Source organism: Egretta garzetta, unplaced genomic scaffold, assembly GCF_000687185.1.
Source record: "Egretta garzetta isolate BGI_Z169 unplaced genomic scaffold, ASM68718v1 scaffold787, whole genome shotgun sequence".
Lineage (NCBI taxonomy): Eukaryota > Metazoa > Chordata > Aves > Pelecaniformes > Ardeidae > Egretta > Egretta garzetta.
This window is the reverse complement of record NW_009260266.1, coordinates 194,837-218,281: the sequence shown is the minus strand read 5'-3', so window position 1 is coordinate 218,281 and position 23,445 is coordinate 194,837. Positions and strand designations below refer to the sequence as shown.

The following is a 23,445-nucleotide window of genomic DNA, read 5'->3' as shown; positions in this document are numbered from 1 at the left end:
AAATTGCTGTGGGCTTATGACCCACCCTTTTTACGACACTATTTCAGCACAGATATTCTTAGTTAGAATTCTGAGTTACTCCTTTGAAACAGAAATAGAAATCATCATCTCAGCTAGAAGTTTCTTCAGCTATGGGATTGTCATATGTGCATACACATACATGCAAGTATGCCTTTTAAATTCGTATGAAATCTCTACCCCGCACACAGTTTACTTTACATATTTGTATTTTTGTTCCATTTGGGATACTTGCTAAGCTAGTGGTTTCCTTCTATTTGGTTTTCTTTGTGTGGATTAATAGTCACTTTACAAAATGCTTCTTGTCTGGGGCATGCTGCTATGGCATGGCCATCCTGTGGAATGGCGATGACCTTCTGCGTTCTTTGTAAAAGATACAGATCGCTTTTATTTCATTTACTCATACCAGTACAACTGAAATAAAGACCATAACATTTTGGTCCAAAAAAGAGGCAGCAAGTAGCAATAAAATTTTGGACCTATGACCCACTGTGGAGTCTTTTGGACCTACTGTGAAGTCTTTATTTCTTATGTTTAAGCCTTATGTTTAGCACAAGAATAGCTGCTCTGGGGGAGTGTTTAAGACGCGTATTTCTCACGGCAGCTCTTGTACCCACGTTATTGTTTGGGCCATGCAAACAGTTTGGTAGGCATCGTTCGCAAACATAGATTTGAGCGGCTAGAAAAAGAATTTAAGAAACCAATACTGAGGAAGAGAATTCAGTTTTACAAAGAAACCTAGCGAGGATTGTGCCTGCAGATCTCAGGCACGAGAAGGGAGATTTTGTAATTGCATCTTTGTTTCTCCACAGAATCATTAAGACAAGACAGCTGCTCTTTAGTTTTATATTTCATGGATTTTTTACTGCTGAGAATTATGTCACCTTTGGGGGTTTTTTTCCTAGTACTACTAATTTGTCGACATTTAAGTCTAATAGTAGTCTGTTAAACCTGGCATGTGGCATAGCAGAATCTTAGGGATGGAAAGTTGGGGATTCATTTCCTTTAGCAATCTGAAGACACCCGTGTCACACAAAGTTGTCTTATGCAGCAAGTTGCTCGATTGTAAGCTGCTCCTGCCAGTGACTTTGTTTATGGGAAGAAATAATCTGGCTGTGAGAACTAGACTTATTTTAAAGTTAATTGACAAGAACTCTGTCTGTGATCCTCAATATAAGCTTTTTCCAGGCACTTTGGAGAGATTAGATGTCTCTTAACATCCTCTTACTGGCGGTGAAGTTGCTCCAATAGGACTTCTTTAATCATATTAGTTTCGCTGCCATCACCCTGTCTTAAGATTCTTTCTTCTTTCCTAATGGAACTGCTTTTGCCATCTATTAGGTCGAACATTAATGCTCCTTTGCATATTAATTACTGTTAATTACCTTACCTATAACATTCAGCCCACCAGCTTTTGCCTCCCCGGTTTTGAATCTGGAGGCTTGGAGCTGTTACTTTTTCCATGTGGCAGCAGCAAACGCTATATCGTGCTATTTGATTTTTCTAATGGCTTTGTGTAAGAATTATTGAATATAGAACAAAGTAAAGCAGAAAGATGTAACGGTTGAGTCAGGAATTCACCCAGTCTCTGGTTTGGCTTGTAATATGATTTATGAATGAATTTTCCCTGTATTTTAAGAAGGAAACCTTGGCTCCTTATCCTAAATATTTTATCAAACTTCTTAGGAAACTTCTGACCAACGTAATATCTTAGTTTCACTTATTGGGGAGGGGAGACAGTTTAAAGAAGTTTTTTGTTTTAAGAAGGAAGAAAAATTAAAAAAGGAAAGTGGTAGTGGAGGGGGAATGAGCTCTCGCAGATTAAAAGATATTTGTTACTATTCCAGGCAGGATTTGCATTGGAACGGCTACTAAAAACCCCAAATGTGTGTCAGTTTAGAACTCGGACCATATCATCCTATAGAAATTGTAGCTCTGTAGCATTTCTTTGGTTAAGTAAAAGCCAGTTAGGGCTAACATTTTGTTCTGATCTTGAGGTGAAATTATTTTCCCAAAGCATTATAGAAGTATATTGTAGATTATAATTCTAGATTGAAATGTACTTTACATTTTAGCCTGTATAATTATATACTAAAATGTACTTTACATTTTTAGTCTGTGTACAGATTTAAGAAAAAACTAAACGTGTAGAGGAAAAGATCAGGAAAGGAAGGGAAGGATCTAGTGCAGATTACGCTATATGAAACATATGTTTGAGATAATGCTGATAGGGCTGAAGTATGTGGCCTGTGTTATACTTCTATATACAAATGATGTGCTCATTCCATCTCTGCGCATACACACACAAAATTTTACCTCTGACTTAGTAGGGAGTAATGCCAATGAGTAATTAAGAAAGCATGGAAGCAAAAGTCAGTCTTGTGATAAATTTCTGCGATGGTTAATATTATTTAAGACACGTTACAGCTGTAATAGTCGAAGGATGCAACTGCAGGTTTGAGGGGAGATGACGTGCCTTTTATTACACCATATAGCTCAAATAGTTGGAGAAAGTAGGCAAACTTTCAAGCCTCCATTTTCCTCTCAGATCACAGTATTTATAACAATCTGCCTGGGGATATTAATGTACAAGGCAATGTTTCTGATAGTCATTCATTTCCCAACTTTGGTCAGAAATGAATGTTTCTTTTTCAAAGATTTGTTGTAATGTGGTTCTCGGAGACTGCAAATAGATGGTTTAGCTGAATACAGACAGTATATTAAAAATGTCTAAAGAAAAATAGTAGTTGGAGAGAGAGATCGGCTCAGAGCTCTAGAAACAGTAACTGGCGTTCCAGGGCAATGGGATCTTTAAATATACAGTAATTTTCATCAGATTTTCTTATGAAACCTTTAATAATCTTGAGCTGAGTCACCTACATCTGTTTGGTAGCACAGCAGTTTCTCATCTCAATATTATCACATCCTTGGTGAAAGAATTCCGGGGGGCTGCATGGTTCCTCGTGAAGCAGAGAGGAGAAAGGGGGAAATCCTGTGCGAGGGTTTTAGTGAAAATTCTGATTTTCACAATTGTATTTGCAAATGAAAGCATACGCCCTTGCAACATCACACATTGCAACGAGCTGTAAGGACAACGGGGTTATGTCTCGGATATGATGCTCCTGTACTTCATTTCAGAAGCTACAGAAGAAATGCAGTTAGAAAAGTAACTAAAGAGAGTTACATGCAAGCATAAATCTAAAGTAATAAATGTATGCTACTTCTGTAAAGTAGCAGTGTACGTCGCAAATACTTTAGGAGCAACACAGATTTACCACTTATCGCTTTCATTCCTACCCTTTGGAGCTCCCCCACCGAAGGCAGGCAGTGAGCCGACTCCGTGCCGTAGTCCCCGGCTTCCGCTGCCTCTGCTGTGTCACGTTGGGCTTCCGAGGGCTGAAGGATGATCTGTGGTCACATAAAAGAGAGCTGGGGATTCTGAAGTCCACGTCTTGCTTTTTGAAGGTCGTGTATCTTCTCTGTACTGTTTGCAGGGTCTTCAGGGTTCTCTGCCCCTGTTAGCCCCTCTCGGCGTGCTCTCCTTCCCTCACCTGGAGCGGGACGTTCTTTGATAGATTCCTGGTGCACATGAGCACATTATGATGAAATATAGTCTATAATCTGTAGCGATTGATAAATGATTGTCGATACACTGATATCACATTAGAAGGCAGCAGCTCATTTCTTTAGGAGAAAAAAAAAGAAGGCATGGGCATTATACGTAGTGATTATATGCCATGAACTATATTTCTACACCTATGGGGGCACCCCCTGCAAAACGATAAATCTTGCTCCATCCATGTGTCGGACAGGGGGGAGCCATATTCATCTGCATATACGAAGAGAGGGGGAAGAACAATAAGAGAGGCCAAGAAAAGGGATAGAGGATCCTTTGAGCCTCCTTCCCACCCCAGCTGACAGCCTGTCTGAGAAAATCAAGTGTTTTGTGGTTGGTTTGTTTTTTGGTTTTTGTTTTTTTGGGGTTTTTTTTTTTACTTTCTTTGTTCTTTATTTCAGGTCATCTGTGATATGGAGAACCAAATCCACAAGCTGCGGGAAGAGCTTATTCAGGTAAATGCTCAGCGGAAGCAGCAGCTGCTGGAGCTGAGCCATCAGTGGGAAGAGGAGAAGCAGAGGGCAGCTCGAGGCCATGAGACAGTGGTGAATAAGCTGAAAGCAGAGGCAGAAAAAATGACATTAGACCTGAAAAAGATACATGCGGCAGAAACAGAGAAGGCCTTGGACAAGGTAAGAGGTCTGCATAGTGCCGCTTCTTGTGGCATGACAAAAGGGGAGCAGTCACCCCCAAAGTCAGATAAGCAAAGTTTCCCTGAGGAAAAATGTTTAGGGGTCACTTGAGTTGAAAAAACAGCCGTATGCTGTAGATCTGACATTGGATGCTGCAATTGAGGCGCGAGTATGGAAAGTTTTGTGGTTCTATAATGAAAGACTTCTTCCCTTTGAACAGGCAGCGGCAGCGGTCGCTGCTGTAGCTGTTTTCCCTGGGAGCGGTGCTGGGGCAGCACCTTTCCGCCGTGGTGAGTGTGGAACGGGGACGGCCGTGCGGTGCTCGGGAACTGGCGGGACTTTAAAAATCCCGATGAGCTCAAAGGCAAAGCCAGCCAAGGACTAGGCTAATCGCTTTTCCTTCGCTGGAATAGATAGAGTAGAAAGGGCGGTTCTATCTAACCAAGCTTTTTCTCCCTGAAAAAGTTCTTAAAGTTCTTAAGGAGGAAAAAGTTCAGGCTAGAACTGTGAGGAAATCAGGTCTAGCTGCTAACGATGGCTGGTCTGCTTTTGCTTGTGTGCATCGGGTGAGCAAATACTGTGCGAAAGGCTTGAAAATAGGAATTAATGTTTCAGGTCCATCAAGGCTTCCCTCCCCACTCTGTTCTGCAGGGTCACTGACTGCGCTCAGTGCTTGCTGAGCATCCCCTTGTACCAGCGTCCTGAACTCAAGTATTTCATCACATTAGGGATGATAGGAGCTAAACTATGTGGGGTTTATTTCAAAAGCTAAACTCATAAAAATAGAAAAAAAAACCCTACTCAATATTTATGGTAGACACTGTGTGTATGTAAGCAGATAGTTGTTGAAGTATCTTTTATACGCGTTAATGTAATAAATCATACATTTTATTGCAAAGTGACGTACCGTGGCACAAATTAACAATCTGCATATACTGTTTGAACAGCCTTTGTGAATGTGACATTTCATTTACCTGCGTCAGGTTCTTGGTCTGTAATTTTGAACAGCATTCAGAGGATTATGTTGGAAATCAGCCAGCCTGAAGCCATTAAAATGGCTGTGATCAACAATTCAGAATCTTTTCTGAATGTAAGGAAAGCTCCACTTGGCATAATTATTTAAAGCCAAGGTCACAGAAAGTATTTAAACCTTTGAAATTCATCGTTAAAGGATTAATTTTAACTCAGGAAGACATTGTCATTTTTGCTTAAAAATGGAATTTGAATCTCAATTCTTTTCTTTCTTTGATCTTTTTTTACATGTGTAGTATAGCAAAAGAAAAGTTAACTTCTTTACATCCTCAAATTAAAGTTACAAATAATCCTTCATAGGGCAATATCTTTAATAGTCTTGAATTGTCATTTCTGTCAGAAATGCTATTTTTTTAATTTGTGGGATTTTTTTCTATTTTTTAAAAAAATTGCTAATTTTAAGCTATATTAACTGCTATTGAATTTTTTTTTTTTTATTTAACCTACTTCCCTATTTTTACCTCTAATCAGAAGAGCATGTGTTAAGTAAAAGATAGGAGGGGGAAACAAAAGTACCTCTGTTGGAAAGTCTTTCACAGACGTGAAAATACCTTGCATTACCTTCAAATCTCCCTTTACCATTCTGCTTCATTTCTGTCTTCCAAATGTAGAGCTGTGAAATTTGGCCACAAGTCCAAAAGTCAAAGGAGCTTAGAGAGCAAACTCCACTTAAAGCTCCAGAGTTACAGTTTCAGCTAACTTGGTTCCAATCTTGATCCTATTAAAGTCCACGGAACTTTGATGAAGGAGATTTTATCCAAGGGGGGGGGGGGGGAAGCATCTTAATCGCAACATGAGTCTTGAACCTTGTTTTTAAAAGTCTTTTTATTTTTCTAGCAAATCTCGTTACCTTGAAATTTAGGACAATATGGGAGAAAAATTTGTCCTCTAAATTTACTTTTTTTTCCGGCCAATTCTGTAAAGATTGCTTAAAAATCCAAGGGGAAGCTGAATTTCACTCTTTAGGCTTGGAACATCTTTACTGGCCAGATTTTCTGAAGGTCAGTCCATTCCCAAGTGGAGGATCTCATTCCTCCGTGGTCTGTTTTGTGAGTAACAACGATTTCTGTGTGGATGGCTTTGTGTAACTGTGGGCTGTTGTTCACGTCAATATGCTGAAATCCGAAAGAAAAACTGAAGTGAAAATGGGCAGAGGGAGATGTAGGCTCCATATGGTATTGCCCTCCCCATAGTCCTGCTGCAGCGGGGATGGGAAGGAGGCAAGTGGGGAGAGAGAGAGGAACAGATTTCAATGGAAGTGCACTGGACATTTAAGTATTTGGTATTTGTAGACAGCTTTTCAGTATCTAGGGACACATAATTTACTGAGGACTTTAATTTTCTGTTGCTTAAAAATCTCAACTTGAAAGATAGTACATTGTTTATTGTAATATTTTATTTGATTCAGTTCGTTAGTGATTACAGCATACGGTGCCAGAAAGTTGCTCAATAAACGTAGTATGGTAATGTTTTCGAACCTGTGTCTCTAAAAGTAAATATCTTTTGACAGTTATTGCATCTCCCAGTCACTAGGGAATAAGTGGGAAAATATTTAATAGGTTGCCAAATGGCACTGTGTAACCTGCACTATAGGAAAAATCAACATGGCATCTGTTGTCGTGGAAATAATAATAAAGGGAAAAGTCCATCATTTTCCAGTGACCTTCCCTGTTGCAGGTATATTTTTCAATAAAACACCACTTTGTAAGAAAGTGAGCTATAGCTGACCTAAATATGCACATTATGAGTAGTGTTGAACCTGTTGTGGACAAGCTGGGCACCTCTGAGAAGATGACGAGGGCTCTACCTGACCTACAGTCAGAAGACTCCTGTAAGCAAGGTCCTTATCACCAGCCTGGTATGGAGAAACAGGGCTGGGGTGATAGAGGAGCAGCTCGGTGTGTGCTGGGCTAAGGCGATGCAGGGGTAGCTGCTGGGGCACTGCCCCGATTCCTCTTTTGCCTTGCTTTTTGCTAGATCAGGTGCCACAACTGATCACAGGTAATCGCCTGATTGCTCACCTTTTCAGACCTAACATGGTAGATCACAGAGGTAACATTAGAACACGGAACCACCATAGCAGATAAGGACAAAAAATTTTAATGTCCTTAAGGTCAGATAAGCCACGCTGGACATAAATCAGACAAAAATTCAAGACGATAGCATGGAGAGTTTGAAACAGCACTTACCATGTTCTTAGGACTTTAGTACTTTTATACTATCTGTTATCTGTCTCTAACATAAAAATGACTTGAGAATAGCTCCAAATTATTTCTTGTCTGTTAGTTAAGGAATCTTAAATACCGTTTCAGAAGAACACTTGTATTCGATCAGAATGATTTTGATTTACTTCCAAAGTATAGATCTAATTTGCTTGCATTTCATTATAGCAAGCGATTACAGCATTTTCTGATGTGACGGTAGTTTGGTTTGTTTTTTTTTTTATTTGAAGTCATACCTCATTATGACTAAATGAAACATAAACTGCTCTTAAGAAATAAACATACTGGAGGTACCTAGTGCTCTCGTTAGGCTCCGCTAATGACTGATTTCAGGCAGGAGACAGGTGTGTTACAGGTTGCATCAGCAGCACTCACGGCATGAACGCTCATCAGCCAGGTGTAACGGACTGTACAAAGCTTAGGAGCACCTTCAGGTTTGCCAGAAATTACTAAAAGCAAGAGACAAACTGCATTTCTAAGTGCGTGCAGATGTGGAGCTTGGCTAGCACAACTGTTTGTAACATTCATCTGTGGTATTTTCTTGGCAAAGCAAACGAGCATTCAGAAAGCATGACCTGAGCAGATCAGTAGACATGCTAACAGCGCTCAAAGGAAGCAGCCTTGGAACTGAAAAGATCTCATAAAAAAGCTCTCTTTGAGCAGCTCACATGAGTAAATTGGAGTGGGAGAAAAAGTTTTGGGTGGATTTTTTTTTTTTCCCCCTCTCTAAATAATTTTCAGCATTTAGCTTTTTATTGACTTCTCTTCTATATTTAAATAGATATTTTGACTCATCCTGTTAAATCTTTATGCACGTTCCAGGAACACTAATTCTTTTTCAGTGCTGCTTTTCTTGTGGAGAAGTAATTTACATTTTTGTGCATTGACTGTACTGAACGCACATGATGGTTGATTACAGGATGAAGCTGTAATCAAAAAAACCCAAAAAACAAAAAAAACCCCAACCCAAACACTTTAGTTTCTGGACTGCAATTCTGATTTCAGTGCCGTTGTGAAACGGTTCATTCTGGAGAGATGGGACTCCAGGATGGCATGCAACCTGGCCAGAGCCGTGCAAATGGTGCGTGTAGGTTTTAATGATGTAGCAGTTAGTTGTACTCTGAAACTTTTGTTATTTTAAATAAAAATTGACATATACAATGTTTTCTAGTCTCTATCTATTGCAGTTGCTCCCCCTATGTCTGGTGGGAAGTCTACATAAAACTAAAATGCCCAGGAAATCCAAAGTTAAGGTTAAAATTTAAAAAAAATATATAAATCAATTTAAAGTATTGTACTTGGTGTGACTGCTTCCCTAATTAAGAATAACTATTTTATATAATGGTTATGGTGTGATACAGTGTTTTTGTATTTCAGAATGTTTTTGTTTTTCAAAAATCTGCGGTTTCCTATAATTGGATGCTTAATTTTTGAACAACTTCTACTTGCATATAGTTTGCAAATAAGGTGCCGATAATGTGCCCTGGAGAGCATTTCAGGCCTTCATCAAGCTTTGGGATGCTGGGTTAATTAACTAGCAAGTACAGCCCTAGGATGCAGTCCAGTTGGACATGCTCGTTGGGCATACTTTCATCCCACATATGTAGGAATATCTTTAATTCACAATATCTGTTCTGGCACTATTGTCAGTACTCCTAGAGATGGTGTCCTACTGTTCAGCACTGGCAAAGAAATAGAAGAAGAAGGGAAAGAATATGACATCTTCAGAGATTAAAGAGATACTCCAAGAGATACTCTGTGAAAATTGAGTTTCCCCTAAGCAGTTAAGTTATTTCTGCTCTTAACGAGTAAGCATTGCATGCTTTCCATTAGCTTACATTGTTGAGCACGGTCTCCCTAGCTTTTCTTCTCTGCCAACGCTACATTTCATTAACTACCAAAACCAGTTCCATCTTTGTATCTAAGACCTTCTGGGACCTGGACCATCTCTGCAGCAATTCTGTAGGTTCCTGCTTAGACTTGGCTGCATAATGGAGTTTTTGATCTGAGTGACACCTTTCACTTCATTAACTTGAACACTAATAGCCACAGTATAGAAAGGTTCATTTATGTGAGCATCCAGATGAACTATTTCCACACGCGTTGCAGCGATACCCTGGTTATTTACATGGGGGCAAATAGGTCAACCATAAAATGTGGACATGCATTCTTCCTGAGTGTAATGATATCATTAAATGGGTATCTAATTATAATGTAGATGTATGTTTTTCTCCTTGCTGAGTGCATTCAGGACCTCCAGCAGTTGTATATGTGCCGGTTTTTTAGACTAAAATTTTTCAATGCTTGTTTGGATCTGTTACGTGGATTCTTTCATGTAGGCTTTAGCTATGAATGATCTAAGGAGCTTCTACTTCTTACCAAGAAGAGTTGGATATTTCCTGAGTCTCTTAATTATTTTCATTATAATCTGAGAACTTTGTCTATGATATTACTATCTATTCCAGAGTAGTAATATTTTTGTTGGTTTGTTGAGTCTGTGTGCATTTACTTACATTTGGTTCTTTCTGACACTGTGTTAGTGACTCACTGACTCATATTATTAAAAATGAGCACGGTACTTTGGCTTTGTTGGAGAAAATCTGCCAAAAGCCTAGAATATCAAGAAAAAATAAATGTATTCCAAAAAGAGATTTGTATAGCCAAGTTAGTGTATGTGAGCACAAGAAGTGCAGATTATTTAATCTGTCTTTGTAGTACCTTTACAGCAACTCAGCAATAAAATTTTGCTCACAGATGAGGGGAGAAAACCAATTTCCTCTCTAGTGTGTCTCCTTTTGCCCTGCTCCTGCTTATTCCTCCAAAGAAAAAGAAAGAAAGATGATAGTGGATCAGGAACATGGTCACAGGAATTGTGTCATCCCTTAGGGGAGCCATTTGGAAGAGTCTTCAATCAACAGAGCCAAACATGAAGAAAAATATGGTAGAATAGTCTCAGGGATATTTCCCTCAAATGGGACTGAGCAGAATTTATGGCGCTCTCCCTACAGGAGATATTTCAAAGCAATAGTCTCAGTTATTCATGGAGAGTTACTCTGCTTCTCCCTCTTCAAAAAAAAAAAAAACCCCACCAAAAAAACCCCAAAAAACCCCCCAAAAAACCCAAACAAAAACAAACCCCCAAAAAAAAAAAACCCCACCAAAAAAACCCCAAAAACCCCCCCAAAAAACCCAAACAAAAACAAACCCCAAAAACAAACCACCAAAAAAACTCAGAAAAAGAAAACAGGTAAGATTTCTGCCCATCGATCGCATTTATAAACCCTGTTAGGGAGGTAACCAAGAGTCGTTGGTATAACTGTCACTGTGGGAAAAACACGCACCCAGGAGCGTTAGGCTTACTTTTTAACACCTTCATTAATGTTTGGAGAGGAGATCAAGCACCATGTTGTTTGCATTCACAAATAACACCATAGGGTTAAAAATTAAAATGGCTGATGCAATGCTGTTAAGAAATGAGAACCAGGCAAGAAGAAGCATAATTGAGCTGAGTGATAAATTATGATACAATATGGAATTAAAAAGATTTCAACAGGGCAAGGGCTGATATAATTGAAATTAGAGCTTTATCATATGGCTTGTCTTTCAGCGTACTTTATTCACGCCTTATCTTACCAATTCGAGTTGGTTAGTTGTTTGAGAAGTTTGGGGTTTTTTTTAACCAACTGGTATTAACCTAAAGTATCTAAGAAGTATTCACAGGTGGGGGTTTTTCTCGTCTTTGTCTCCTATTTCTTTTCAAGCCTGTGTCCAAACACCACTTCCAGTTCTGCCTCACCAGGGCACTGTCTGTTTTTTCTCAGTCCTATAACTTCCAGGTTGTAGCCTTTGGTGCGTGTTCATTAGATCAAGACTGACAAAATCATGAAGATGGTAGATAAGGTGAATGCTGAATTGTTATTTACTGCCCAAGAACTTGGGTGTAGTTACTGGAAGCTAATAAAAGACTGATTTAAAACTGGTGAAAGAAGGTACTTCTCTAAACAACAGCAAGTGAGCTGCTTGAATTGATTGCCATGGCGGTTGTGAAGGCAGATATTATCAGCAGGTTCAAAAAAGGATTGAACGGTTTTACGAGCAGCCTGTTCGTAACCAGTCGCTAATGGGAATAAGCAGGGATTTAGCTTCGAACTTCCCTGATACAACAGTTGTGGGTGCTGGGGGAATATGAGGGGTACAAACCACAGAAGGGGGGGCAGGTTTCTGCAGTCTCTGCCAGCAGCATCTCCCATGCCTCTGGAGAGGACGTTGGGCTCGGTGGCCCATGAGCCTGACTTTGGAGGACGTACCTGATGTTTTGCGCACAACTGATGTTTCAGCCTTAACTTCCCTGGTTACAAAGTGCAGGAGGCTTTGCCAGTGGCAGAATGACTGTCCTAATTATTTTTTCGGGAGTTTCCTGAGCCTTACTTCACTGTCCAAACAAACTGTAACACACCAACTTCATCTCGTAATACACAATTGCTTATTGTTTTAACTTTATTAAATATTTTTTTAAAGCCTAATTGAATCATTACCTCATTCTTTTTTTTTTTCCACAATACTATGTGTCTTGGAGAAGGCTGATTGCATGTAGGTACAGTTTTCTCTAATTTACCAATTTTACTTATCTTTACATCCCAGGTACGTTATAACATTAGGAAAAACATTGGCTGTTCTCCAGTACAGTAGCTGGTTGTAATGTGAGATTACTTTTTTTTTTTTTTTAACAGCTCTGCTAATTCATTCTTAGATCCTTTCAGAATTATTGAATGAATACCATCTGGTCCGGGTGCCCAGGCAGGGGTGAGGACAGATCCTACGACCGATGCCCTGATACTGGATCCCAGTACCTTCCGCAATCACTGCTGGTTTCACTGGGGCTTGTTCATGGTTTTGTCTAGGCAAGCAATGGTAACTGGTGTTTGTTACCTGCAATTAGTAAATGCGAAGTGGAAATTTCTCCTGCGTCCCGTGCCATGCACTCCACATTCTTACTTTTCTTGAAAGTTTCTGGGCTAATGCATCCTTTATACAAAGACTTTCTTGGGTCCCCCAGACCTGAGAGTCGGCACAAGTCAAAACAAAAGCTGCCCCACAGAAGGTGTCCATGGCATCCCTGCTTAGGGCAGTATTTTGATATTAAATTTTCACTAAAGCTTTCTTTTAGGAAAAAATGCTCAGTTATCAAGGCCGAACTAATATAAAACATCTTTATTGCATATTTAAATTCTGGCACAAAGTGAAGACATTGTTTACACTAATTTGCTCTTTCTTCATATCCTTAAAATAGAGAAAAGCTGCAGGTGGCTTTTTTTTTTTTCCTTTTTGGAGGGGAAGGAGTGTTTTGGAAATAGGGAAGGGGTAAAACGATGTTATTAGTCCTTCAGAGTCTTTCATGTGAAGAAACAAAAGTGTTCCAAAACGACTTGCTTAGAGCTGCAGAACATGTCATGGAGTAAAACCCACCTTCATTAAATGGGTGCGGAAGAATTCTAATTGTTTTGAAGTTCTTATGATCAGGCTGCATATGCTTCATTGTAATGTGATACTAAAGTGCCTCAATTATGATTTGTATATTTTGGTGCCAGAAGGTTTTTTTTCTTATGCTAAATTATTAAGTTCTGTCAGCTGCTGGGCTGTCATATAGAGATACAGTAAATCACATTATATTTTGTCATGGATTACACAGAGCAATAAATTTGGGAACAGAGATCAAAGTAGTTTCACAATCACATCTGACTGTAGGAGGGGTGTTTAACTTGTAGAAAATCTGATTTAGGTGAAACTGTTGCAGTTCTTGTGTGAATTTGAAATGAATTTGGGTGTTTGCTTGAAAATGAATAAGGTACAAATCCCCAAAAGAGTTCTCCTGCACTTAGTTCAGAGGAGTTAATTCTGACCTACAGCTGCAGGACGGAGAATGGATAAATAATTAAACATTGGGAATGTTAAGAGTCTTGCAACGTCTTATTTATGTTTTTAATTGCTTTCATGATTGAGCAATATATTCCATTCTCTTTTTAATTGGGACTTTGCTGGACTTGCGCGCAGTTAGTCATCGGTGCAGTAATGCTTTCTGGCTCCGTGAAGTTGTCGTTCTTTTGGGGAAGCTTTGTTGTTTTTAAAACTATGAAAAGTAATCCAGCGTAATCTTGTGAAGGAACACTGATTGCTTCAGATCATAGATTTGTTAGGGGATTTTGTCATGGTTTGAATATTTGTCTTTCCAACTGTAAGAGCTTAACTTTTGTTGGGCTCTCATCTAATGATGTAACTTAGTAATACCGAGTTAACTGAGTAATACTGAGTCTGTCCTTTTGCTTCCAGTTTTCCTTCTATTCAATAAAAAATATTTGCTCTCAGTATGATACATACATAGGATTTTTTTCTAGTCATTATTTTCTTAACACTTGCTTGTTATTGCCACAAAATTCAACTTAAAACAGCAGTGGAGAATCTAAAAAAATAAATATCATATTCTTATCCCTTTATAGTCCTTTCAAGAGCCTTATAGTCTCTGCTGGGCAAAAATCAAGGTGTGTAAACTTAGCTGATATATAGTGATAAAGCGGACGGGTCTCGGAAGGCTCCGATTTCGGAAAGAATTGTGTATTGTAAAGCTCGTATTAAGTAGCCTTTAACTGAGTCAAATCATGGATCAGTGCCACATCTTGGTACCATTGCTTCTATTTGTGGAGGAGACATTAGCTCTGACTTGCATCTTCAGAGATGCTTAGCAGCCTATCCCTTCGTGGTTTTACTGGGTATCAGCTCTTTGGGTACCAAAGCCATCTGGGGCTGAGTGATAGAAGCTTTTCTGCAAACTTCTTTGTGTTAGAGTGGGAGAGGGGGACAGCACACAGGAGCAGGAGAGGTGCCTGTGTAGCAGAGGTGCCCCGTGTTTCTGGTGAGTAAAGGCAGCTTGTAAAAGCTCGAGTCATTCCCGTTGGGTGCATGTTTTATTTGTTAAGGCTCTGAAAAAGAAAACGCTACCACTTTTGATATAAGGTCTTAAACCCGCTATAAATAATCATCTTAATTTAGTTAGAAGAGAAGAAAACCAGGAAGTATTAAAAATCATCATCCAGGAATGTATTTGTGCTGTACTGGAGTTAGACACGTAGCTGCAGGAAAAATAGGCTTCGGTACCCTAATGTGGAGAGTGTTGCAGCCTCAACACCTTCACTAGGTTTCTTCAGTTCATCTTATTTGAATATTGAGCAGAAGAAGGAATCGTGCCGTAAGGTAAAAGCCACCTGCCTCCCAACTGTTTTGGCAAAATGTCATGGTGCACCTTCAGATTAAACCGTAATTCGCCACCTGTCCTTTTAAATGCCTGGTGTGTGTATCAGTACTATCTTTTATCAAGTATGTTTAAGGTATTGAACAATTTCACGTGGCAAACCTAGACGACCAGTCTGGTTCTAAAATCTTGTATTGTGTACAGGGCTTGTAGGTTAGGCCAAATCATGCAGTTGGTTTTAAATAAAGTGCCTGGCTCACCGCAACATTGACTAGAAATCAGTATTAGTGAAGCTGGGAAATATTTAGATGCTCAGTAAGTTCATTTAGATGAAGCTAGTAATTGCGTACTAGTGTAAGGATGGTAGAACTTTGGCATTGCACACCATGCAGTTGGAGTCTCGTAGAAGAATTTTTGGAAGAGTTAGACATCTGTATTTAATTTCTCTACGTAATTTCAGAATGATCAGAAATACACCATTAGTTTAAATGAAAGGGCTGGAAATCAGAGTTTTCCTAAGGCACAAATTGCACAAGCAGCTTTTCACTAGGCCCCCGTTAAGCACAGAATTGCAGTACACTGCAGAAAGGCAAATCACCGGCCAGGTAGAGTGTCAAATTCATTTCTATTCATTCTTGGTTTTTTTCCCAATGAAAGGTAGTTAGTACATGAATGAGAGGGGTTTTTTTCTCCTAAAGAAGTAGGTTTAAAGAAAAAAAAAAGATTTATAGACCTACAAAAGTGGAATGTAAAATAGAATATTAATAGGATTTGTGAGTATGACATTGGGTTTTCTATCACTCATTTTCAGAACCCTTGAAGTCATTTGGTACTTGACTAATTATTCTGTTAACATCATTTTGGCTATTGAACTACTTTTAGTGGTCTTTTGGGTGGCTCAAATTACCTGTTTGAACTGGTATGCTCTTTTCCCTGCTACGCAGAGATTCGGCTTTCCTTGAGTTATCTGGCTGGAGGGCAGAGCGGTGGAAAGACCAAGAGCATTGGCATAGGAAGTCACCCGCTGTTGGTATTAGCGGCACATCAGGAAAATAAATGTTTCAGGCTTTGAGGTCGAAATGAAATTTTTACGTACGATCCGATGAACTTAAAAGGTGATCTGCTAATCTCTGAGGTTTAAGCAGATAGTGTACGGAGTGTTTTAACATCCTTAATAACGAAAATTGCTACAGCTAGCCCTTCTGAAGGTCATTTTCGTTTGACATCTGTCAAATTACACAATCTCGAATTTTGGTACAAAGCATAATGCTGTCAAACTTAAATAGAAATAGTCCAGAATGTGGAGTGGTGTGTTGTTTTTTAAGGTAAATGGGCCCCATTTACATTAGTTCTTTGATGTTAAATTCTTTGCTGCACATCAGAGAACAGTTGCTTCTTCCCCGGAGCAAGTTTTCTTTCTTCTCCTTCCCCCACCCTTTGATATTTTTTTCTTCCTTTTTTTTTTTTTTTAGTTTGCTTACACTTTTATGTAACTAATTATGGAGGATCAGCTTAGGTATGGACATCATTTACCTAGTTGCAGGCACTTTGAAAAATGGTTATTTTATAGCTAGGACCCAAACCAGATTTCTTAAAACTGCTTTTCTATTAGTGAATATGTGTGTGTATATAACCTCTAGTTTATGAGAGTTATCTTTGGGGGGGGTTTGTTGTTTGTTTATGTTTTGGGGAGTTTGAAATCAAATTGAAACACTACTGAGTCAGTCACAAAAGTAATTCATATCTAGATGAAGAGGATTTCACTATGCATCCTTAGCTCTTACAGATCTATCCACGTTTGGGTTGCAGGAGTTAGTTTTCATATTAATTTTGTCGCATAATTGAAATCTAGCTTTCTCTCTGAAAATCACCATTCCACAGCTGGAAGATACAGAGTCATAGAATCATTTAGGTTGGAAAAGACCTTTAAGATCATGAAGTCCAACCATAAACCTAACACTCTCAAGTCTACCACTGAACCATGTCTCTGTGCACAGATTTGTACCGTTCCAAAAAATCCTTAACAGCTGCATTTTTGCTAAACCTCCAAGATGTCCTCAACACCTTCATGGATGTTGATGGAAGATGAAGTTGTCCACGTACCCGCCAACCCCACAGTGCAGCTGGAGCCACTGTCGACACTGGAGATGGCCGTACCGGTGAGCAGCCCCGGGGCTGTTTAGTGCATGCATTCCATCAAGTGGAACTAGAACTAAAGGTCCCCTTTAATACATCTTATACCTTAAAAATAGCATATAAAACCTTTGTAATTAGGGTAGGGCCTGGTATGCTTTTGTGGTGTGGTCCCATCGTAGATCCTTTGCTCTTTTATTCTGAGTAATGCTGTTCTGTTTCATGAAAGGAAAAAATGAAACTCAGACTGTGTCAGAATAGCATCCTTTAATTCAGATACCACATCTGTAGCGCTAATACCGTTTTTAATTTTTACGTGAAATGTTTTGTCGCAGTCAGTGCAGTTCTGCTCAGCAACCACAATATGATGCTTTAAGGCTTGTTGTAGAATTATAGTTGGTTTTTAAAACCAATTAACTGTAACAAGGACATAATCTTTTTAACGCACAAGTCCTCACTCTGTAATATAAAATAACTGCATGTGAAATTGTCATAATCAGATAATTTTAGCTAAAATATGTATTAACTGTGTGAAACTAAACAGAAGTTAATTTTTGAATCAGTGGGATTCCTCTATGGCTTATCCAATTTAAACCTTTTCATTACAAAAATGGATATTACAATTGATATTTCTGACAAGTTTTTGCCAAGTATGAATTTCAACAGCTACCTCTCGCGCACGGAAAACTAGTTTAAGACCATTAACTCTATTTGCAGTGCTGCCCATTGCTATAAAAAGAGTTAGACTTTAATGAATACTGGCTGACCCTCCAAATGTTCACCTTCCAGTTGGATTCTTTTTCATTATGTTCCTGAAATAGCACATACCCTGAAAGCGAGGGAATGCCCTTAAAATAATACAGAAGCAGCCCATGCTTCATACAACGTGTGAGCCGAGCAGCCTGTTATGGGAGGAGGAGCCCAGGGACATGCTGCTTCTGTACACCAGGCCATTTTTAACCTGCTCGTTTGTCAAGATAAATGGAATAGAAATCTTCCGCAATGTTCGCTGTACACAGCTACATATATTTACTTTGCAGTGAGCCGTTCCTTACAAAAGAAAAAAAAAGTTAAAAAGCGCTTTTTTGTGTGTAGCCGTGTTACCTGTGCCCCGGGGGTGTTGGTTTATGCCTCCCCAGGCTGCAAAGCAACAGCCTGTAGTCAAGAGGTACTAAATTAAGTTTAGTCGCAGGTTTTAAAAAGGGAAAAGTTTTATATTTCTACAGTAAAAGAAGAGAAGGGAAAAGAGCGTTCCTGTGCATCGCCATGAATTAGATCCTTCCAGCTGACCAGCCTGGTGTAACTGCCTTCCTCAGGGCTTCGCTGGTGCTACCCGCGCCGTTTGTGATGATGCAAGACCTGTGCGGTGTTACAGGCGCAGAGAGAAAAGCTGAAGTCAGCAGGTGTCCATGGTTTTTAGTGCCCACAGGGTCGAGATAGCCAGCTGTAGACAGCTAGAGCTGGTCTAAATGTGGGTTTGTCATCTCCGGTGGAAGTTTTGGTAGCTCAGTACCTCTGAAAATCAGACCCCTCAAATAAGGGTGTTTGAGACTGCAAGTAAGCACAAGAATCTGTGGTTTGTTGATGACTGGGAGACAACTTATAAATATTTTCCTAATTGGAATTTGTAAAAGCCATTATAAAATAAAAATGTTGTAATTGCCTTTAAGTAAACTGGTAGGATACACTTTCTTTGCCTTCAGTTAGGAATAAGACACTGACACTCAGCGTATCTTTCTTCTGGATTGCCTCCGTCATGTCTATCAGAGGTCGACCTGGTTCTACTCAGTATGAACAAACAAGGTCTAATTTGTTTATGAAAGTTATGGGGGGGGGGTGGTGGTGTTATTATTTATTGGGATTTCTTCTGTGGGTTTGGAAGGTTATAAAGCTGCTTCTATGAAAGATGAAGACTTTTACCCCAGGCAAGTCGAGTGAGAGCAGCTGTAATGTGATCTTCGCCGCCGTGCCTTGCTGACTGGTATCTCTGCCTTTCGGGGAGTAGCAGTGATTTATGCTATTACTGTAATTTATTTTTTTACTTTTTTTTTTTCCTAAAGATAACCTGGCAGTTTGAGTCCCTTTATGATACGCAGTGGTGGTAAAACGTAATGTGAAACCAGATGCCAGTACAGTGGGACGAGCGTTACCGTGGGTCAGCCCGAGTACAAACAGAACTGTGGCGCGCGTGGGGCTGCCTGGCAAAGCTGCTTCTGTGCGGCCGCCCTCTATTTATGCTGCCCCACGATGTGCCCTTACAGCGTTTGGGGAAACTTTACATGCAAAATGTAGAAGAAGTGGAATTTAATTTATCTGGTGCTCCAGAATTCTTGTATATGCTGTTTTAAACCAAGGTGTTTAACCATTATCTCTATTTATAACAAAACCCAACCAAACCGTGTGTTCTCGAGAGTTATGCTCATGATGATTGGTTTCGATTAACTTTTTTAGCAGATTTCTTAGTAACAAACAGATTAAACAGAGAGACCTCCGTATGTTTCATAATTTGGGAATTTGAAGGGATTCAAGACCTTAAATTGCAGTATCGTGTAAACTTCAGGATTATTTTTAACTGGCTGTAATATACTTACATTAAGCTGCACCATACCTAACTGCCTGGGTTGTACAAGATGATTCGAGCCCTATCGGACTTTGCGGTGATTCGCAAACGCTGTCTGCAGCTTTAAGCTCCTAACTTTATAGTCCAGTAAAATCAATAAGGCTATTTGCTCGACTGAAATCCCTGGTGTTTGCAGAAGTGGAGTTGTAGTCTTGCAACTGGATCCAAGCAGGGTTCAGAGGCTTCGGGGGCCCCCGCGGCTTCTGTGGTCCCCCCAAAGCAGGCGCTGGCCCGCGGGCAGCTGAAGGAGCACGTGTTTGTGTGCTGGATGCTGCGCCGTAAAACTAAGGACGACAGATCAAAGATTTGAACACGAGGTCAGATAGATTTTGAAAACTTAATCAGCTTAAATTTGCTTCAGAACTCGGCTTTGTGATATTCTGTCCCCCTAAGAAAATATTTTTCTTAGACACCTGTCCTCAAATTTTAGAGCCAAGAACATGAGAGCGCTTAGCGGTTCATTTGAGGACAGCGTTTTGAGGACGGTCTATCAATATAATACAGTGGCACTTGGGATGAAAAATACAAATCAAAATTGTGCCCTGAAATGAAATGGAATTTATTTTTATAGTTATTACTGAATTATTTCTGAAATGAAATTATTTGAGGAAAAAACCTTAAGAGCTGCTTTTCCCCAGAATTATAGAAATATTTGCTTATTGGATTCCAATATGACAAAGCAGCCTTGTTTACAGTTTGTTTTATTCTTTTATCTTTGAGTTGCGGAAAAAAAAAAAATGCTAGGAGAAGGAATGAGCTGTATGTCCAAGAGTTCCCGGTTGGTTCAGCTGCATGTTGGATCGATTTTCAGTGTAATCGCCCCCTTTATAAAAGAAGGGATGGGCCATGGGGCAGAAGGCAGTTGCAGACACTGAGCTGAGAGACGAAGCTGACCCCTCCGTGTCGCGCAGCACCCTTGCAGCCTGTGCCTGGGACTTTCTCCCTTCCCTTTCCCTCCCTTCAGAAACAAAGTCACCCCGATAAACTCCCTCCCCCTGCCACACACACACTCTCACTCTCTTTTTTTTTTTTTTTTTAATCCGCAGAAGTCTTTATGTTTTTCTAATAATTGGCAGCAGAGGTACAATTTCTCCCCTCTTTTAAGTGATGAATAGTTGGCCCGAGATCAAAGGCAAGCCCTTGCGGTTTTTTGGCTGCCACAAAAGGGCGTTGGAGTTGGCGCGGGTCCCAGCCGCTCAGCGATAGGCATGTGGATGAGGTGCCAAGCGGAGGGGTCGGTGGCAAAGTGTCTGTACACGTTCTTCATCTGAGCTAATCTGGTTGCCTTTTGTGTGTATTTCAGGCAAACAGCCGGCTGAAGCAGACTGAGAAGGAGTACAGTCAGAAGCTGGCTAAGTCCTCGCAGGTAGGTAGCGAGAAGACAGGAACCTCACGTGAATCCATTTGATTTGGAAACTTGATGAAAAGTGTAATTGCTTCTGCTCTTAAACGTAGGTCTTGATGATCAAGACGAGCCGTAACCGTTTCCCAAATCAAACATCCAGTGTCTTTCTTGCATATTTGAACCTTTCAAAAACCACAGAGCATTAAGCTGACAAGACAAAACGCGTGGGTTTTTTTGAATTCTAAATTCCATCTTTTTCATCTACTTATGTCCCTGCCCATGGCACTGGGGTTGGAAATAGATGATCTTCAAAGGTCCCTTCCAACCTAAACCATTCTGTGTTTCTATGTCTACTTTTTCCTCTCCTGAGGACCCAGGAGGACTGAGTCCTCCATCAGTCAGTAGGAAGGGAAGGTCCCGTCCATGAGCACATCTCGTAAAAGCAGCAACAGTTGCACAACCAGGACTCACATTTTGTGTCACGGGGTGGTGTTTGCCTGCCCAGCTGATGGCAGGATGGCAGTCCCAACGGTGCCATCATGCTGTTGTTGTTGCTCCTAGCCACTTCAGCATTTTTGCCCAAATTTTGCCACTTTGAAGAATGTCAGTGTCCTGAGAACAAACTGGCTTTGACTTGAGTTTCTGTTCTTCAGAATAGTCCTTTGAACATGGAAGATGAAAATGTGTGTTGAATTTACATATATGCTTAAAAATGATAAGACGGGATGATTTTTAAGTATTTCAGCTTTCAGTTTGATTGACAGGTAGTACTGAAGTGTAAAAAACTATGGAGATGCAACCAGAAGTTAAGCTTTTAATAATAAGAAAATTGCCACGAGGATTTACGTGGAGGTATCGTTCTTCTCATTCCTCCCAACCACAGCAGAGCGCCTGCCTTTTTACTTGCAAAGTGTGTTTTCAGCAATAGCAATAATTGCCTAATAGTACTCTTTTAAAATCAATAAAAACACTATGAAGAATTATTTAGAAGCCTCAAACTAGGCAGAGGAGATCAGTGAGAGAATAACAAGAAACTGCAAGCTTTACTGTTTTACAAACACTTTAAAATATTTTACAAGTCCTGACTTCAGCTTTTCAGCTACATTTGAGTCTCATTCTCTGGTAACGCTTGTCCAAAATTTTGGCTTTAGTTGTTTCAGTGAAAGTTATTGGACTATCACTTTTTCATGCTCCCATTTTTTTTGGAGACTGAATTTATCAGACTCATTGGTAAATATGTTTTTTACATTGTGTTTCTGAAACCTAATGTGTATTTTCTGCACATTTATTTGCATACAGAGAGGTTGTGGGGTCTCCAGCCTTGGAGATACTCAAAACCTGACTGGACATGACCCTGACCAAGCAGCTCTGGGTGACCCTGCTTTGAGCTGGTCCCTTCCACCCTCAGCAATCCCATGATTCGGGGATAAATCAGAGAGGATGCTCTCCTAAATGCCTTTTTAGTCATTCATTGAGAGCCTTATTTATAAAGAAAGAAAAAAACCAACACCAACAACTCCCCTATTTTTTTATCTTGCCATCTGAACCTGAATAGCAGAAAACTGATAAAGCTCAAAAAGTCACATTTAATGCATGCCAGACCTTGAGGAAGAGATCGCTTTCATCGCTAGCTCTATGTTACCTTTTGGCATCGTCGGTTTTATGCTGTTGTCATGCCTAGTGAGCGTACTCAAAAGCCAGCCTCTCTATGCCAGACGTAGTTTACTGTCAGAACAAAAATGGGTCCTGGTCCATTCATTAAAGACAGATGGAATAATTTATGTATCCCTCAATTTCTAAACAAGGGGTGAGGGAAATTGCTTTAACTGTTGCAGGGGGAACACCTAGGCAGGGTAGCTCAAGGTAGTTACTATTTAACCTGAATGTCACAATAAATTTTGCCAGACTGAAATGTATTGGCCTGTAGAATAGACTCAAAATGGAAAAATGTTGAGACTTTTTTTTTTTTTTTTAAGCTAGGCATTGCAGTAGTAATACACTGTTCTCTCTACTGGGGAGAGATGGACCCAACGGCCAGAACTGGCGTTCCTCTGCGCTCGCTGTGGCAGACACAACACGTACGTCGTACGTCAGGGCTATTTGGCACCATAAAGGAGTCTCACCCTGATGTCTGAATTTCTTTACTTTTGTGGGTTTGAATGAAATCCCTAAAGTGACTTGAACATAAGGGTTTTTTGTAGCTCAGTATTAATAATAGGTCAATTGCAACTTTTCTTGTGGTCATGTTGCTGACAACATCTGTCTAATCTTACTCTCTGTGGCCTCTTGGAACATTCACTTTTAACACCCACACAGAGAAGATATTTCAAGAAATTTCCTCTGAAGTTTATACAAAGTAAACAGATTTTTTTTTTTTTTCCTCTGAAAAGTACTGCACAAAGCAGATCTTTCTCCATCAATTCATGCTGAAATTTCCTTGCATGCATTTCAGAACTCCTGTGCCAGTCCAGGCTCTTAACCCAGTAACAGCTTTAAATTTCACTTTTGTGTATATTAAAGGGTTTGTTATTTTGTTTTCTTTTTAAAAAGTGGCAAAATGGAACATACACAAAGTGGCATAGGT

At 39.8% G+C, this 23,445-nt stretch overlaps 1 protein-coding gene across 1 annotated transcript in view; it reads left to right on the top strand.

The window, feature by feature from the left end:
• CEP112 (centrosomal protein 112) overlaps positions 1-23,445 on the top strand; it is a 176,772-nt gene that overhangs the window by 106,193 nt on the left and 47,134 nt on the right. Inside the window, exons 21-22 of the mRNA XM_035897706.1 lie at positions 4,036-4,266; positions 20,820-20,882. Of these exons, the coding sequence (XP_035753599.1) occupies positions 4,036-4,266; positions 20,820-20,882 (294 nt within the window). The remainder of the gene's footprint in view (positions 1-4,035; positions 4,267-20,819; positions 20,883-23,445) is intronic.